The sequence below is a fragment of the Myotis brandtii genome, unplaced genomic scaffold (genome assembly GCF_000412655.1).
Source record: "Myotis brandtii unplaced genomic scaffold, ASM41265v1 scaffold46, whole genome shotgun sequence".
NCBI lineage: Eukaryota > Metazoa > Chordata > Mammalia > Chiroptera > Vespertilionidae > Myotis > Myotis brandtii.
Genome location: NW_005367587.1, coordinates 5,805,198 through 5,825,316, shown reverse-complemented (window position 1 = coordinate 5,825,316; position 20,119 = coordinate 5,805,198). Strand labels below are relative to the sequence as shown.

Sequence of the window (20,119 nt, the reverse complement as noted above, 5' to 3'; positions counted from 1 at the left end):
ATATACAAAAATCAATTGTGCATATTGATTGTTCAACATTCAAAATTGAAAGTAAAAAAATTTATAATATAACAAATATGAAATACTTAGGGATAATTTGATTAAAAATTATGTAAGACACATACACTAAAAACTATAAAACCTTTCTGAGAGAAATTAACAAAGACCTAAAAAAAGGGAGAGATGTACATTGTTCATGGGTGCTATGAAGTGAATGTTTGCATCCACCCCCAAATTCATATGTTGAAATCTAGTCTACATTGTTTGGAGGCAGGCCCTTTGGGAAGTACTAGGTCATGAGGGCGAATGGGGTGAGTGTCCTTATAAGAAGAGGCCAGAGAGTTTAGTAGCACTCTTTCCATTATGTGAGGGTACAACAAGTTAGCCATCTGAAAACTGGAAGAGGGCTCTCACAAGAACTCAACCATGCTGGCACCATGATCTTGCACTTCCAGCCTCCAGAACTGTGAGAAGTAAATTTATTTTGTTTATAAGCTACCTAGTCTTTGGCATTTGCTTATAGACAATGACTTACAGGATTTAATATTAAGATGTCAATTCTCCCCTAATTGATCTACAGATTCAATGCAATCTCAAAGTCCCAGGTGACCTTCTTATAGAAATTGATAACCTCGTTCTAAAATACATGGGGAAATGTGCAGGAACAAAGTTAGAGGACTATCGATACCTGTTCATTATTTTGAGTGGAAGAATGATTTTACAGGTATATACATATATTAAAACTTACCATATGGACCCTTTAAATATATGCAGTTTATTACATGTAATTTATACCTCAATAGAGCTGCTTTTAAAATGCTAAAAGGTAGAAAAATTAGAGTAAAAGTACAAGAAAAAGAACATAGAACAGGTTGGAAAAATAAAACGAACAGTAGCATACTAGATTTTTAACTCATTTATGTCAGAAATTATCTTAATAAATATACTATTCCAATTAAATGACATTGAGCTAAAGAATAAACATTAAAGGTGGTTATGAAAATATTTTTACACTCTAAAAATCCTTTTATTTTTATTTTTAATTAAACATATTTTTCAATTGCAGTTTACATTCAATATTATTATTATTTTTTAAGATATATTTTTGTTTATTTCAGAGAGGAAGGGAGCGGGGAGAGAGAGAGCAATCAATGATGAGAGAAAATCATTGATTGGCTGCCTCCTGCACAACCCCCACTGAGGATCAAGCCGAAACCCAGACATATGTTCCAACTGGGGAATCGAACCATGACCTCCTAGTTCATAGGTTGATGCTCAACCACTGCGGCACGCTAGCCGGGCTACATTAAATATTATTTTTTATTTGTTTTAGGTGTATAGCATATGGGTTAGAGTCTAAATACCGACTTCTGCGCATGGGCCACGAAGGTTCAATCACACTGTACATGCGTGTCCGCACGTGGTATTTTGTGGAAGAGCCACACTCAAGGGGCCAAAGAGCCGCATGTGGCTCTCGAGCCGCAGTTTGCCGACCACTGGGTTAGACCATCATATAACTTACAAAGTGTGTCCCTGATGTTTTCAGTAACCAACTGGCACCATACATAGTATTATTGACTATTCCAGTATTATTGACTATCTATAGATTGCTTTTGGTAGTATGGACATTTTAGCAATGTTAATTCTTCCTAGCCATGAGCACAGTATATGCTTCTATTTATCTGTAGCTTTTTTAATTTCTTCAATGCTTTTAATTTTTCGAATACAGATCTTTTACCTCCTAGTTAAATTTACTTCTAGGTGTGTGGGTTTTTTGGGGTGCAATTTTAAATGGGATTCTTTTTTTAATTTCCCTTTCTGATACTTCATTATTGGTGTATAAAAAAATGCAACTGATTTCTAGATATTTATTTTGTATCCTGCTACTTTACTGAATTCACTTATCAGTTTCAGTAGTTTTTGGTGGAATCTTTAGGGTCTCTATATACAGTATCTGTCATCTGTAAATAAAGACAGTTTTACTTCTTTTCCAATTTGGATGATTTTTATTTCTTCTTCTTGTCTGATTGCTATGGCTAGGACTTTCAGTACTATGTTAAATAAGAGTGTTGAAAGTAGACATCCATGCCTTGTTTCTGATCTTAAGGGAAATGCTTTTAGTTTATCCTCCTTGATATGTTAGCTGTGGGTTTGTCATATATGGCCTTTATTATCTTGAGATACGTTCCCTCTAGTTCCACTTTGTTGAGAGTGTTTGTTATAAATAGGTGCTGGATTTTGTCAAAGCTTTCTCTGCATCTGTTGATATGATCATATGATTTTTTAAAATATATTTTATTGATTTTTTTACAGAGAGGAAGGGAGAAGGATAGAGAGTTAGGAACATCGATGAGAGACATATATTGATTAGCTGCCTCCTGCACACACCTCCTACTGGGGATGTGTCCGCAACCAAGGTACATGCCTTTGACTGGAATCGAACCTGGGACCTTTCAGTCCACAGACTGACTCTCTATCCACTGAGCCAAACTGGTCAGGGCTGATCGTATGATTTTTATCCTTCACTTATTTATGTGATGTATCACATTAATTGATTTGCGGATAGTATACCAACTTTGCATCCCCAGAATAAATTCCACTTGATCATGGCATATGGTCTTTTTAATGCTGGATTCTATTTGCTATTATTTTGTTGAGGATTTTTGCATTTATGTTTATCTGGGAATTAGTCTATCATATTCTTTCTTGGTAGTGTCTTTATCTGGTTTTGGAGTTAGGATAAAGCTGGCCTCATAAAAGGAGCTTGGGAGTCCTCCCTCCTCTTGAATTTTTTCGAATAGTTTGAGGAGGATAGGTGTTAGTTCTTTAAAGGTTTGGTAAAATTATCCTGTGAAGCCATCCAGTCTAAGACTGTATTTGTTGGGAGGTTTGGGTTACCTCTTCAATTTCACCAGTTGTAATCTGTCTGTTCAGAATTTCTGTTTCTTCTTGATTCAGTTTTGGGAGAGTTTATGTTTCTTGGAATTTATGCATTTCTTCCAGATTATTCAATTTGTTGACATATAGTTGTTCATATTTCCTCATAATCCTTTGTATTTCTGGGGTGTTAGTTGTTACTTCTCCTCTTTCATTTCTGATTTTATTTATGTGGGTTCTCTCTTTTATTTTTCTTGATGGGTCTGGTTAAATATTTTTAAATCTTGTTTATTTTTTCAAAGAACCAGCTCTTGGTTTCATTGATCTTTTATAATTTTTTTAGACTCCTTATGATTTTCTTCCCTCTACTCACTTAGGGCTTTGTTTGCTGTTCTCTGTTAGTTCCTTTAACTGTAAGGTTAAATTGTTTATTTGGGACTTTTCTTGTTTCTTGAGGTAGGCCTATGAATACTATGAATTCATAGTACAAGGTAATACTATGAATTTTTCTGTTAGAACTGCTTTTGGTGTGTCCCATCGATTTTGGGTTGTAGTGTTCTCATTTTAAGTTGTTTCACAGTGTCTTTTGATTTCTTCATTATCTCATTGTTAACCCATTCATTGTTTAGTAACATGTTATTTAGCCTCCATGTCTTTGTGTTTGTTTTTTTCTTCTTGTGATTAATTTTAAGTTTCATACCACTATGATCAGAGGTGTTTGATATATTTTTAATCTTCTTAACTTATTGAACCATGTTTTGTGTCATAATATGTGGCCTATTCCAGAATATGTCCCATGTGTACTAGAAAAGAATTTATATTTTGCTGCTTTGAGATGAAATACTCTGAAGACATCTATTAAATCCATCTGATCTAGTGTGTCACATAAGGCCACTGTTTCCTTGTTGATTTTCTTTCTGGAAGTACTATTCATCAATGTCAATGGGATATTAGAATCACCTACTATGACTCTGTTCTTTTTTTTTCTTTCTTCTTTAGTTTTTTCTTGTCTAGGAAGCTCTTTATTTCTCATTTTCCTCTTTTTTTCCCCCTCATAACTCCCCTCCTCCCAGTTCCCATCCCACCCTCCGCCCTCACTCCCCACCCACTGTCCTCATCCATAGGTGCACGATTTTTGTCCAGTCTCTTCCCGCATCTCCCATTCCCCTTTCCCCGCCAAGAATAGTCAGTCCATTCCCTTTCTATGTCCCTGATTCATTATAATCACCAGTTCATTCTGTACATCAGATTATTTATTCACTTGGTTCTTAGATTCACTTGTTGATAGATGCATGTTTGTTGTTCACAATTTGTATCTTTACCTTTTTCTTCTTCCTCTTCTTAAAGGATACCTTTCAGCATTTCGTATAATACTGGTTTAGTGGTGATGAACTCCTTTAGCTTTTCCTTATCTGTGAAGCTCTTTATCTGACCTTCAATTCTGAATGATAGCTTTGCTGGATAAAGTATTCTTGGTTGTAGGTTCTTGGTATTCAGCACTTTGAATATTTCTTGCCATTCCCTTCTGGCCTGCCAAGTTTCTGTTGAGAAATCAGCTGACAGTCGTATGGGTATTCCCTTGTAGGTAATTGAGTCTCTTTCTCTTGCTGCTTTTAAGATTCTCTCTTTGTCTTTTGCTCTTGGCATTTTAATTATGATGTGTCTTGGTGTGGTCCTCTTTGGATTCCTTTTGTTTGGGGTTCTCTGCGCTTCTTGGACCTGTAAGTCCATTTCTTTCACCAGGTGGGGGAAGTTTTCTGCCATTATTTCTTCAAATAGGTTTTCAATATCTTGCTGTCTCTCATCTTCTGGCACCCCTATTATTCTGATGTTGGTACGCTTGAAGCTGTCCCAGAGGCTCCTTACACTATCTTCGTATTTTCGGATTCTTTTTTCATTTTGCTTTTCCGGTTGGGTGTTTTTTGCTTCTTCGCATTTCAAATCTTTGACTTGATTCTTGCGCTCCTCTGGTCTGCTATTGGGTGTCTGTATAATATTCTTTATTTCAGTCCGTGTATGCTTAATTTCTAGTTGGTTCTTTATCATAGCATCGAGGGTCTCATTAGTTTTCGTGACTCTCTCCTCAAGTTTATTGACAGCTTCTAGCACATTTTTGCAAGCCCTCAAAATTGCGATTTTTAGCTCTATATCCTCCATTTCTGTCATGTTTTTTTGTCTCCGCATTTTTTATGCTTTCTTGGTGCACCCCCTAGTGGTCTTTGTGCGCAGTCTTGTTCTAGTTGAGCCTTGATTGTTGTAGTTAATACTAGAGGGATTTGACCACCAGGCCGACTGGCTGTGTGAATCAGCTGTGTCTGCCGCGGAAAACTTCTGTCCTCTGGGGAGGTGCTAATCTAGCCTTTGCCTGAGGCGATCTGGCAAATGGCTCTGCGCAGGGCTTGGGCGGGGCGGGCTCAACAGGGCGGGCGGGCGGAGGGAGCGGTTATGGCCCCTCTCAGTCCCGTTCCCAGAGGCTCTGCTTCTCAGAACCCCCGGAACCGCTGCAAACCTCGGAGGGAAAGCTGCCTTCCAACTGATGCCAGACACTCCCGCTTCTCCCGTTTGGGTCCGAGTCCCCAGCGATTCGCCCGTATCTGGAGCTCAGAGTCTGAGACTCCCCCCTGACCGAAAACGACAACCGCGCTCTCAGCCACCAGCCCGCTTTGCGCGCGCACCTCCGCACCTGAGTTTTTTCCACACTGCGCCTCCTCTGAGCCTCGGTGTGCTGTTATTTTTCCTTCTAGTTGAAGAGTCTCTCCTCAGCCAGCCTTCCTGTGGTTCTGGGTGATGTCCGTTCCGTCTTTTAGTTGTATTTTTGAAGTGGTTGTTTGCGGCAGCAGTCTGCGGTGTTTACCTATGCCGCCATCTTGGTCTCTCTCTCTCTCATTCAGTTTTAAATGCTAGCCTTTCTGGGTGAAGTAGTCTTGGTTGTAGGTCCTGCTTTTCATCACTTTGAATATTTCATGCCAGTTTCTTCTGTCCTGAAATATTTCTGTTGAGAAATCATCTGACAGTCTTATGGGAGCTTCCTTGTAGGTAACTAACTGCCTTTCTCTTGCTGCTTTTAAGATTCTCTTTTTGTCTTTAACCTGTGCTACTTTAATTATGATGTGACTTGATATGGGCTTCTTTGGGTTCATCTTGCTTGGGACTCTCTATGCTCTCTACAATCCACAGTTTGTGGACTCCTCAGCTGGGACTAATTGTGTGTGGGAAGGACCAAGCTGTGCACCAAGTCCAGCTTCCACCAGCACCAAGCCTGGGGGCAGGTTAGCAAAAGACCAAAGGCACCTACATATCCACCTATACCTGCCTCCACCTGCCTCCATCTGCCACTGCCTATTAGGCTCAGTCACTGAAAGAGCCTCTGGTGGTACTTGAGTTGCATGAAGTATATTCTCAGTGATTCACCAGGGAGGGGTGAGTGTTCACCAGACTGATACAGGCTCAAAGTCGGTGTCAGTGCTGGGTTCAGACTGAGGCCACTTAGTAAAAGTCTCAGAGTACACCAAGGCTAGCTGTCACCTGCTGGGTGCCTGCAGATCTTTGTAGTAGGGAAGGGTCTCTGCTACATGAGGGTGAGGTCAGCAGAGTTTCTTGGACCCTAACAGACCAGGATTTGGTCGTGTGAAGGGAGGACTCTGCACTGGCTTGTGAGGGAGAAATGGCCTCAGTCCTAGGGCCACACAACTTAGTCTGTCCCAGATTTTGCCTGGACCTCCTGGAGAGCCCAAGCTTGGCAGGGCAGGGCTGCCAGAATTTGGAAAGATGGGGCTAGTGGATCTCCCATGAGGGAGAGGCACAGGTCAGGTTCACAGGAAGGAGGAGAGATGTCCCTTGTCACAGAGCCACAAATCTCCATCACTGACCTTCCCTGCCCTGAGTCTGCCGGGACCTCTACACCCCACGACCAGGCAGCTGACTCTTCTGCAGGGCATGAACTCCACAGGATGTACAATAGGAAGTTGAGAAGGTGGAGATATTACATTTCCCCAAGCTGTTGCATTTGTAGGGGAGTGCTCCACCCAAGAAAGATGACGCCTGCTGTGTAGGAGAGGGACTCAGCATAGGGACCCTGGCAGCTGTCCTGTCAACTCTCTCCCCAGAGCCACAAACCCCAGTTTGTCCTCAAACGACTCTAGTCTATTCCTCCCTTCCTTGGCCAGAGCTGAGAGTGAGATTTTGTGTGTTGGCCCTTTAAGAGGGTACCTGGGTGCAGTCTCACACCTCTCCCTGGCAGACAGAATCAGGGGCTGATTTTCATAGCCTGATATTACTTGGGTGCCTCTTCCCAGTTCCAGAGCCCTATGTGGGGTTGAGACCCTTTATTCCTCAGGGGAAATTTTTGCACTCAAGATATCCTTCCAGATTTTCAGCCACCACCTGTGGGAGCAGGACCAAACCTTTTTGCGTATGCACTTCTCCCACCAGTCTCTATGTGGCTTCTTCTGTAAATCCTTGGTTATAAGGTTTATAACCAAGTCTTCAGTTGGTTATCCGGGTTGATTGTTCTATATTTTAGTTGTAACTGCAGTTTTGTGGGAGGAGGTGAGTGTAATTTCCACCTATTCTACCACCATCTTGGATCTCTCTGCCAAAATGATTAATAAAATGATTTAATTGGTGACAGAGTTTGTCATAATGTTTATCATCTTACCATCTTTACCATTCTTTATTAGTGGGTAGCCATGAAGAAATATTTGCTTTAAGAGAAAAACTTAATTAAAAATATTTAAATCCCCGGTTTAAGCTGAGTTGTGGTTTGAAATGAACCTCTTTACTTGGAATTGGATTTATAGGGAGGTGCTGATGGGTAGCCTGTGATTCCCCCCTCTTGTTTTTGTATGTCAAATATTACATATGTATATATGTTTTTCAGGATAAGATCTATAACTTCCATCAGTATCTCATGTCCAAAAAACAATATTTATGAATCATGCTTTCAAGAGTGGAAAAAAAATTGAGTGATGTTCTTAAGTGTCCAATTTCTCAAGAGTATTTCTCTGAAATTAATTTCTAGTGAATAATTCAAATGATCTGGCCTATAAGCATGTGCATGAGCCTCATCACAGCAGCTTATAATAAAAAGCAGTATTCCAATGGTTTGTGTGCCTTAAACTTTGGTGAAAGCCCTATATTTCATTTAGCTGGACTGGGGTGCTCCTGGTATGATTCCTAGATAAGCAGCTGCAGCATCACCTAGGGCAGGGGTGGGCAACCCCTGGCACACGTGCCAAACATGGCACGCCAGTAACTTTTGCTGGCACGCGAAACCCTCTCTTATAATCTTCCATTTACAATTTTTTTCTTAATATCGACTTTTTTATTTTTCAGATAAATTCAGTGTAGGTGCATCTTAGATAAATAATTTTACATAACAAGTTATCTTAAAGACCATAGACATGGATTGACGAGAGAGGGGAAGAGCAATTTCTATGCCTCTGCCTTAACTCTCCCTGCCTTCCTAGATCCGACCAGTGTTTTGGTTTCATCACATACGCTTGTGAATCTTTGTTCTCAGTGATGAATTTTGTTAAGTCTCGTAATAGGAGTAGCCTGACGGATGAAAGTAGTAGCTCGTGCATATCTCTGAAGGTCACGAAATATAAACCTGATGTAAAATCTCTGTCATCAGTGATGCAGCAGCAAAAGTCCCACTGATAATATCAAACGGAGTCATAAAGTTTTCTGTCGGACTATCAGTGTACATGTATACATTAAAAAATAAATGTATTTTTCATCATCATATACTGTGTTTTTGTCGCTTGAATGAATTTTATTATTTCTTCAAGGTTCTTCACATATGTACACCTTAAGAGATATCAAGTAGGCGTAACATGTTCTCAAAAAATTAGGGTTGGCACGCAGAAGAATTTTGAGTCAGAGATTTTGCTGGTTTTGGCCCGTACTCACAAAAAGGTTGCCCGCCCCTGACCTAGGGACTTACAAGAAATGCAAATTCTCAAGCCCTACTGAAACAGAACTCTGGAGGTGATTCTGATGTGCAGTAAAGTTTGATAGCCACTGTGTTAAACTATACTTAGAAAAGCCTATTCTCTACCCCTTGCTTCCAGAGCAAGTTTAGAACAGTTTGGTAAGGACAATACTGATAGCTGATATTTTCCATCTTTATCCTCAAAGAGCCTAAATTGCTCTCACACAAGTGTCTTGAGTTGCACAGCAACAGTGAGCAACAGTTTAGAGAAATCCTACGTCCAACTAAAATTGGAATTTAGAGACACTTTATAAAAATTCTAACCAGGAGCCCCAGTAATTCCAAGGCCCTTGGATCTTTCTTCCTTTGAAGAGTAAAGCATTCAGTCTCCTGAACAGACTGACCCTCAGGAACTAAGTTTTATTTACCTTTTTCCAGCGGTGTGGCTCTCTCACAAATGTTCTTTAAAAGATTGCTCGGTATCATCATGGATCTGTTTGCAAGAGAGAGATTAATGAATTCACTCAACCTATGTTCTGAGTACCCCACAGGACAGAGGTCTCAGCTGTAGCAGCATAGAACTGGAGCTGTCCAAATCAGCTTCTCAAACCTTCAAATGCTCATTCTCTCTGGTCCTTCTGGTGCCTGGAGCTTCATTTGTCGTGACACCTTACTGTTTCACTGAATAACAGCATAGAGCTCTTCACAGCAGTTCTCATCAAAGGAGGGCAGCCAAGTGGAATTCATTCTTTGCTCTTAATAGTTTTCAAATTAGAATTTTATTGCATATTAATGAGCACTAATTGACATTTGTGACTGGTTTTTATGGAAATCAATTTGCATAATAGTACCTAAGTGCTTTTAGGTAACAATGCAATTCTGGGAAGTTGGGAAGGGTTTTAGTATGTTGCTGTTTTGTTTTGTTTTTAAACTCCCAACTCCAGTCCCTGGCAACAGTGTAGAATACTAACAGATCTCTAGGATCTGTCTATAAGGAAGTAATGACTGACAGCCCAGTTTGTGTGGTTGTGTGAACTTATATCTGGGAGTCAGCAAAACACATCAGTGTAGGGCTCAGAAAGCAGGAGATCCTCTCAGTGTATCCGATGATCCAGCCCTCCTTCATGGATCAAACCTCCGGTTTCTCCTGAGTGATAAGAGTATCTAGACCAGTGATGGCGAACTTATGAGTGTCAGAGGTGACACGCGAACTCAGTTTTTTGGTTGAGTTTTCTTTGTTAAATGGCATTTAAATATATAAAATAAAAATATAAATCTGTGTTTTACTATGGTTGCAAATATCAAAAAATTTCTATATGTGACACGGCACCAGAGTTAAGTTAGGGTTTTTCAAAATGCTGACACGCCGAGCTCAAAAGGTTCGCCATCACTGATCTCGACAGTCTTGAGGATCATTCCTAGGAGTCTAGGACTCCTATTCTATATGTTTGCTAAATGTCTCTGAGTCCACTTCAACAAATAGGTATTGATCACCTACTTCGTGTCAGGCATTGTGCTAGGTACTAGGCAACACCACGTTGACTTGTTCCCTGCTGCATCCCTCCCTCTTAGCATAGTGATTGGCACATAATAGTTGATCAATCAATATTTATTGAATTAATGAACATGATCTCTACCATTGGGATCTATAATTCATTATTCTTACAAAATCTGATTTTGAATATAGTATAGAGAACATTGTTCTTCATGTTAAAAGATACATTAAGGACTCAGAACTTGAGATTCTGTTAGGAAATTTAAGGAAACAAGATGGATAATCTCAGTTATATGCCCCAAGTCTCCTGTACAGATGACCCTTCTATAGCTCAGAAATGAAAGACGCTGATACTTATTGATGATTTAGTACCGGTATGTGTAGATTACATTTGCATACATCCTATACACACTATGATTTAATCACCAACAAAACCTATGAGATGCGGGCAGTATTATCTTGACTTCATTGATGAGACATGTAAGAAATGGAGAAGTTAAGTAACTAACCAAAGCCACAGAAAATGATGTCTCTGAGATTTAAATTCAGCCTCAGCTTTGTCCCTTTCAGTGCCACTCATTACACCCGATGGTTCTAGGATATGTGAGGTGAACCCACATTCCAAGTATGGGGACGGAGGGCTGAATTAGCCCTGTATTCAGGATGTGCTCTGTATTCAGTTGACTACTGTTTATGGTTAAACTTATTTACACCAATGTTTCTCAGATTCCCTGGGGGACCCAATCCAATAGCCAGTCTGATTCAGTATAATTCTACCAAGCAACCAGAAAAATTTAAACACTGTATAGTAAAGGGAGAAGTCAGGTTTAGTGGAAGAAAAGTTACAATATGAAGCTAAGAGGTAGTGTGCAGCCTTGTATAATGTTGAGCAAAATGTTCCCCAGATTGTGGGAAGATCACTAACAGTGTGCTGGGAAGCGTAGGAGGAGAGAGGCTTTGGAACATGGGGTTTAGGAAAGAATGGTGGTATAGTTCAAGAATTCATACAAAACCCAAAGATCCCAAAGCCTAAGGGAGTGCATGAAGTCTACTCTCCTCCTTACCCCACCACCTCCCACCCCTGCCAAGGGACAACAATGATTCCATTCTGCTTCTAAAGTTTCCGAAGGATGTGTTTGGAGCAGCCACCTCTTCTCCCTGCTCTTCCCTTTGGTGAATCAAGAATTCCTGAGGGGGCCCTGCTTCAGGGTCCTTGGGATGGTTATTCAGAAACCTTGAAAGTCTGCAGAGACCTCAATTGGAGGCACTTCAAAGGCTTTAAAAGGAAACTTTTATCATCTCCCCCTCTTTCATAAGGCAAATCTGAAGTTCTGAGAAACAGATAAATTCAGTCTACTTTACATCGTTAGGGGGAAAATGTACAAGTTTCAAAGCTTAAACTCTCCCAAGGGAATATTCTTTCCCCTTCCACTGTGTTTCTGGTCTCCCTGGGACGTCCTCCACAGACTACTAACCAAGCCCTAAGCTGTTAGTTACCCTTATGACCCTGCCTGCTTTCCCAAGCCCAGGCCTCTGCCCCACTGTCCCAAATGTGTGAAAGAACAACCATAACTTCCTTTAAAGGTCTTTTAAAGTATTATAGCAAGAGCACTGAACTTGGGAGACCCAGGTTTTATTCCTACACTCACGGTGTGATCCTGAGCCTCTCAACCTCTGTGGGGGTATTTTCCGATCCATAAAATGAAGAGATTGGACTTTATGATATCCGAGGTTTCTTCCAACTCTACCATATCTATAACTTCACCTTTCCCTGGCTTAACTAGCTTTTCCTAGATATGCAATATTTCCCCACCCTAATCTCACGCCCACGCTCTCTTAGAAAGTATTTACAACTGTGGGCCATCTTCTGGACTGAGGATCTTTGTGGCAGATGGTCTTAGGGAGACTGTATCCCCTCTGCCCTGCTTGCACCTGCTTGCTGCCGCCATGAAAAGCAGTGTATGCACAGAGAATAGAAGTGAATTTACTATTAGTATACGTGACCCATATTCAGGATGTTTGTAAATCTGCTATCAGAACATAACACAGTGCATTCAAAGGTAATTAAAAATGCAGTTTACATTCCCTGTTTATCATTATCTGTGTATCTGCTGCCTACATTAGTATAGTTAGCAGAGAACTATTACCTCAGACAACATTGGTGCCAGAAGGAACCTTAGTGAACATCTAGTATGATGCTGGTGGTGGTGGTGGTTTGTATAGATACATTTTTTATGCATTTGCCTGTGGCTCTGTCTTATCTTTCTTTGTGGGTACCCTGAGGTTGTGAGACTTCAAATAATGTATCTGTTTGCTCACATTGGGTGGAAACATCCCTATTATTCCAACTGTACTCCTTTCTTCTGCTTTTACTATAAAATATGTAGTGGGAAGAAAAATAAAGACATAAGGAGATCTTCCCAGCAAGCAAAAAAAAAAGGAAAAAGAAAGAAAAAAGAAAAGAGAGAAACATACTATGCATGAGATACAAATGTTCCAGAAAAAAGTTAACTTTTCCTGATATTTGAAAGGAAGAGAAATTATACCATGTGTCCTCCTGGAGGAGCCACTAAGTCAGTGTTATAGATCACACCCTCAACAATAGCCTATCAATACCTACAATGCTAAATTCATTCGTTCATTCAATAAGCATTTATTGAGTGCCTACTATGTGCCATGTATGTTTCAGTGTACTAAAGTTATTATTATTTTTGATGCTGAAATTATCCTGTCATTGGCTAGTGGGAGGCAGTTGACACCTGTATCATTTTGACATGACTCTGCTCTGATACTCTTTTATTTTCTCATATGACAAGATGTCCCTGTTCATGTTGTATATTTCCAGCTCCATAAATTGTCCATTTTGCTAAAGAAAGCAGATTTACTTTAGTGAAATGTGGCTTTAAAGACCACGATCTGAACACTTGGAGTGTTTATTGTTACTGGGTTATCATTATTTCCAAGCCTCAGCTAACAGACTGGGAAATATGAATGTTTTTTTAAAATATTCTGAGTTCTTACTGCCATTTCCCACTGATATTAAAGGTTGAACTTTTTTTAACTTATTTTATTTTATGTGTGTATCTCTTTTCTCTGACTTGGAAAATCTTAGTTCCCAATGACATAAATATAATTACTTATTTGCTTTCTCTAATAGATTCTTATATGTGTAGATTCATATATATAAACTAGGAACAGTACCACTTAATTCAGTTTAAGATTTCTTTGTGGGTATTTTTTGTCCTTAGGATATATAATCAAGTTATTGTTACTTAAAATAATTCTTCTCTATGTGGTTATACCATCAACTTGATATAGTTTGGTTCATTTATTTCAATTTATTTTTAATTCTTAAAGATTGATTTTCTTCTTTTTTTGTATCATCCAACTCTCTCTTCTCAATACTGAGCCATTCACTGCTTCACCAGCTCCTCGTGTGTGAATCTCTGTGAATGTGTGCAAACATTGGAGTTGATTGCCTACCCATGGGGGAGCCCAGTATCGTGATATGTAAGGTCTCTACACTGGATATCCATGGACTGCAGGGGAACCTTGCTTGCAAAGTCCCATGCCAGTGAGTTCAGTCTGTCCCAGGGGGGCTTTGCAATGTACTCAGAAATTTATCCCCTAGGGAATTTATGTCCAGATGGGCAATCCCATCGTATTCACAGAATCTCCCAAGGATGATTTGGACTTAAAATTGTCAGCCTTCTAGGGTCCAGTATTGATCAGGGTTTCTCAATCTTAGTATTATTGACATTTGGGGCCTGAGAATTATTTGTTCTTTGGGCCATCCTGTTAATTGAAGGATGTTCAGCGGTATCCCTGGCCTCTACCTACTAGATGTCAGTAGCACCCTCCTCTCAATTTTTGTGTGTTTTTTTGTTAATCCTCACCCGGGGATATTTTTCCCAATGATCTATTTATTATTTATTTTTATTTTATTTTTTTTTAGAGAGAGAAAGAGGAAAAGGGGAGAGAGAGGAGAGGAGAGAGAAACATCGATATGAGAGAGACACAGATTGGTTGCCTCCCGCACACACCCTGACACGGGCCAGAGAATGACCCTACAACATAGGTATGTGCTCTTGATGGGGAATCAAACCTCGGACCCTTCAGTGCACAGGCCAACGCTCTAACCACTTAACACGCTGTCCAGGGCTCCTCTCAGTTTTGACAACCACAATATCTCCAGACATTGCCAGATGTTCCCTGGGGATGAAAAAATCACTCCTGTTGAGAAAGACTGATTTAGACAGACTATTGTGGGCCACACTGCAGGGAACCCATAGTCATGAACTAAACATGAAAACACCCACCAGACCATTTGATGTCTTCTCAGGAGAAGTCAGTCCAGAGTGTCTGCCCACCGAAGGGTGTGCGCCAGGAGGACACTGGTTTTGGAATGTAACTCCTGGATTCAAGTCCTGCCTTTACAGATTTGGAGCAAGTTTCCTCACTTCTCTGCTCTATGTTTCTTTATTTGAAAACAAGGGATTGATGTTGTTTACCTGGCATGACACTGTTGTAGTGAGGACAAAATGAAGTTCTACACACATACACACACACACTGATATATACTTCAATCTGATTTAAGGATACACAAACATGGACTTGATAATGGTTCAGATATAAGTGTATTTATTTGCCAATATGATTAAAAGGGAAGTCCAGCCAGTGCTGCTCAGTGGTTGAGCATCGACCCATGAACCAGGAGGTCATGGTTCGATTCTTGGTCGGGGCACATGCCCAGGTTGCAGGCTCAATCCCCAGTAGGGAGCATGCAAGAGGCAGCCAATCAATGATTCTCTTTTATCATTGTTGTTTTTATCTCTCTTTCTCCCTCCCTTCCTCTCTCTGAAATCAGTAAAAAACATTTAAAAAATTTAAAAAGGGAAATATAAGAAAAATATACCTTAAATCCATCATGTAGTACAGGCTTCACTAAAGATTACAATATTACTCTTATGCTATAAGGCACAATAGGAGATGTCTAACTTTAAATAGAAGAAAAAGAACAAAGGGTCTTTTTAGCAATATCAATTAGATTAGGATGCAAATAGTCATGTTTTTATATTTACTTATTAATTTTGCATTCAGTAATCTGACTAGACTGCACAAGAATTTAAATGTCTTGACAGGAGACAGTAGCTGTTAGTTCTTTTGGGATTTCATTATAATGAACCTGGTAAATAATTCAGGACCATAGGAGAGGCCAATGAGTAGGCAGCACCTGGTGCTATATTGTTCATGCTTAAGCACGCAGAATCCAAAGATAGCATTCTACACCTGTCACTATTGTTCTGGCTTAAACAGAAATTCTATGTTCTGTGCCAATTGAAATAATAATTGATATTTTTTCCTCTTCCAATTTTTCTCCACAATAAAAGAAAGGTGTGCTAAACTATTTTAAAAACAGAAGTGATATCCTCTTATAAATTTCCACTGGTAAAATTTCAAATCTGTTTTCTGTATTAAGTGATAGATTGCTTTAAAGAATTAGGGATCTGCCCTAACCGGTTTGGCTCAGTGGATAGAGCGTCAACCTGCGGACTCAAAGGTCCCAGGTTCGATTCTGGTCAAGGGCATGTACCTTGGTTGCAGGCACATACCCAGATCGATGTTTCTAACTCTCTATCCCTCTCACTTCCTTTCTGTAAAAAGTCAATAAAATATATTTTTTAAAAAAGAATTAGGGACCTGCCTACCTTTTTTGCTGGGGCTAAACTGAGTCTTTCTGTATTTCTACTTTTGTTCTGCAAGGTAGAGCTTCTCTTTATCACAGTATTCACACTGTGAGCATCTTCTGAGGGAAATAATGCCATCCTCTGTCCAGTTGCTCACTCTGAGGACATTCCTAAAGTCCTCCGTTTCTCCCCCTATTATCCAAGTGGCTTACCCCACTTCTTCTAGTAGTCTAACACTTTAAAAACAAGCGGGAAATGATTGGCAAAGGGCTCATATATTCTCCTGTGCCCCCAGCTGAGTGGACATAGGAAGTCCCTCCATTCCCCAAGAGAACAAGAGCCGGAATGAGCGGCAGACATTGCATGCAGACAGCGGGGGGCACCAGAGCCCCCCATCCCCCAGGATCAGACAGAGCTTAAGCCATGAGTTGCATGAAAGATGTTGGAAGGGCAGGGGATTTCTCAGTAGGGAAAAAAGGAAGATGTGCTTCACATCTCCAAACTAAAGTTTTTACAGTGCTGAGCCATAAAAAGGATCTGAAGAAAGACTGTAGGGCTTTATATCTCTAAAGCTTTATATCTAATTGTCAGATGTGCTTTGTCTTTGTTTTTAAATGATTGCTTATTAAAGAGGTTTACAATATATTTTATTTAAGTATACTATTTTAAACCTTTGTTATATATAATAAAGTATATAACTGTGTGTAATAAAAATATAACTATCTAATTAAATATATATAAAATATTTTAAACCTCTAATAGACCATTTACATATACATAAATGTATAATTTATTTTTAACAGGTTTGATTGCTTTCCTTCGGGACTGTGTGAGAGTACTTGGAGCAGTGACTGCCATCTGCTGGCAAGCCAGAATCATCACTTTGTGGTTACCAAGATGCCCACTCCTGACTCACATGGTATGCACTGGCAACAGGGCGCCTCGAGAGCCTGGAGGGTGACTGAGGAAGGAGCTTAGTGAAATCACCCTTCGCTTCCACCTGAATGAGTTGTCCATCCCGGATTTTGAACCAGGAGCCAGCCCCAAAATGGCACCTCTGAAGACAAGATTTGAGATGCTCTTATGTTTTAGACAAAGATCTGCTGGTTCCCTACCAGTGGGTAATCAAGACTGAATACGCACACACCAAGAGGGGCATGTGATGACATGGAGCCTGAAATAAACTGCTCTGATTTGTGTGACAGTTTACCTGGCCAGGAGCTGGATCGGAGACCCATTCATGATCTCTGCAAGACAACAATTGTAAGTAAGCAGCCCTGGGGTGTCAGGGCTGCTCAGAAATACGTGTTGGGGGGGGAGGGGGGGAGGAGGAGGAAATGTTAATGAAGGACATGTATTTCCAGGCTTTGGTGATGATGAGGCAGTTCACCTTTGATCTACAGAAGAGCCTCATTCCTAACAGCTTCTCTTTATTCTGTTCTCAGACCTCTTCCCACCACAGTAAGACCATTTCTTCATTATCTCCTGCCCTCGTGGGTATTGTGTGGACTTTTCTCAGCTGTGGACTTCTTCTGATAGTCTTCTTTCTTGGCTTCACAATTCGTTGCAGAAAGAACAGGTAAGCAGCCCATGCCTAGTTTCTCATCTCCCATAGCCTGAATCATGAAACCCAGAATGTTAGTATCTTTTTGGTACTATAAACTGCCAGTTGGTATCAGTAGATCTTGTCTCCTTCTGTGGCATTAAGCTATGTAAGAATCCCCCCCCTCAAATGGTCCTGGCCTTGAGATAGAATTCCCTCTGGAGGAGAAAGATTTCGCCCAGTGTTGTGCTACCTACTGCAAGGATAACCCCCCTCTCCTCATAAAGGAGGTAACAACTCTTCTAAGAAGATGAGGTGTTTGCATCAAAAATGGAGAGCATGTAGAAATCTTCTGAAGCAATACTAAGTTTATGTCAGCACAATTGGAACCAATCTGGCTGGGTTAAGGTTTCTGCAAAAATAGTGAAGCCCTACTACCTGGTTGTTCTGCTAGACAATTCTGACTGGTTGGAAGGTCCCTGGCTCATCAGGGTAAGTATCGGTGGCTCCTGGGCTGACAAAAGGAAAAAACGATGACTGTCTTCTGAAGGGTCTTGCAGAATCTTGTCTTCACTGCTATTCGATCCTTCCCTCAAGGACCAACCCTTCCATCCCTTCCACTCCAGCACCCTGCACCTCATCCTGCCCCAGCTGTCCCAGGCGGCCTCCAGTCCTCTCTTCCTGCCCCACAGCTGTTTTTTTCTGGATGGAGCCCACATCAGATTTCAACAACTCCCTCAGAGAAGCCAAACTCGTCTGGCCCCACTCCAGCCTTAAACTTGGTGGTGATCAAGTGTATCGTGCTCCATTATCTGGTTTGGCACTCAGAGGAGGACCAGTCAGTAGAATTTGTCTAGCGGGCATTTGGGGTGCCATTGGCCATTTGAGGCATGGAGGACATGGAATTATTAAGTAGCAGTGACTTGGTCTGCGGGGCCAACCTCAACATGGCAGTGATATGTGGTACTGTGTCCTGAGTATACCCCTACCGCTGCTCCAGCCACTTTCATTCTCAAATACACTAAACCTACTCCCATCTCAAGGCCTTTGACTTACTGCCCCTTACTGTTCCCACTACCTAACAGTCTTCTCCACATCTTTCCATGACTAGTTACTTCTCATCATGTAGGTCTTGGCTCAAATGTCACTTCTTCAGAGAAGTCTTCCCTGATCATCTTATCTAAAGCAGCCTCTTTACCCAATGGCTACCCAGTCCCTATATCTCATTCCATATCTCATCACTGTTTTATTTTCTTCATAGTAAGTATAACTCTCTGATATTACCATATTTATTGATTACCTTCTTATTGTCTGTATCCCACACCAGAATATAAAGACTGTAAACTCCGGGGCCTCGTCTATCATGCTCACTACTGTCTCCAACATTTAGAACAGACTCTGGAATATAATAGGTGCTTAGTAAACATGTTGCGGCTGCTGCCAAGAAAATGACTAAGAAAGTCACACATTTCAAGGTTAGAGAACTATGAAGTAGTCTTTTTAGCTGTAACACATTTTTATAATGCAAATTAATACCTGATTGGCAAATAAGAAAATAATATTATCGGTTCATATGTAATTTCCCCCCAGAAAAATAAATGGTTTAAAGAGTTCAGGAGCAAGCTTTCTACAGTAAAAGAAGGGAGCCTTAAGTTAAGAATACTAGGACACTGCTTTCCCATATAATAATATTAGGCTGGTTTACTGGCTTCAAGAATTGGGTGTCCTTCCTACAACATGAAGCTATCTGGTGAAGCTGTAGCAATAGATGAAGAAGCAGAAAACACATTTCCCTTGTGTTTAAAAAGAATTGATTGTTGAAGAAAGCACAGATCCAGAGCAAATTTGGATGATAATGTTATTTATGGGAGGCAAATACCCTCGAGGATTTAAGCTACAAATATCAGCTATGATCCTGGGTACAAATGATAGTGGAAATTTATTGAGTGCTAGTATTTTAATAGGATAATTACTATTTTTAAAAGCATTCTGGTTACAAAGTTAAATATGTTTCAAGTGTTATGGCTATACTATTTCCCCCAAAAAACACATTATTTTTATATATAATTTTGTAGAATGCAAGGTTTTTAAATCATTTATCTATCTGGTTAAAATGGAAACACTGTTGTAGTAGAACAACTATGTTTGCTGCCTGTCTTGATTGCAGTGGGAGCATGACTTGGCATGAGGAATAAAATAGTAAAAGGCACCGTGAATAAAAACACATTTTGCAGTTAAATAGCTTACAAGGTCAGATAAGGGAAGATAAGATAACCCAGTTTCAAAAGTGCTTTCTTAAATAATAACATTTGTTCAAAGGAGCAGTATCACAATTAGATGCTTCATTTCATTCCAGTTCTGTGGTCTCTAAATTTGTGACTGTATGTGTATGCATGCACACATGCATGTGCCAGAGGAGAGGAAAATATTGTAATTATAAAATAAAATAACACAGTAATGTTTGAGTTCAGTTGCAGATATTGCATTTTTATTTATGTATTTATTTATTTATTTTTAAATATATATTTTATTGATTTTTTACAGAGAGGAAGGGAGAGGGATAGAGAGTTAGAAACATCGAT

General features: G+C 40.1%; 1 protein-coding gene across 1 annotated transcript in view; it reads left to right on the top strand.

Annotated features, from left to right (window-relative positions):
* The window catches only part of GPR156 (G protein-coupled receptor 156), a 106,605-nt gene that overhangs the window by 19,492 nt on the left and 66,994 nt on the right, over positions 1–20,119 (top strand). Inside the window, exons 2-3 of the mRNA XM_005875350.2 lie at positions 16,798–17,257; positions 17,440–17,573. Coding sequence (XP_005875412.1) covers positions 17,162–17,257; positions 17,440–17,573 — 230 coding nt within the window. The 5' untranslated portion in view covers positions 16,798–17,161. The remainder of the gene's footprint in view (positions 1–16,797; positions 17,258–17,439; positions 17,574–20,119) is intronic.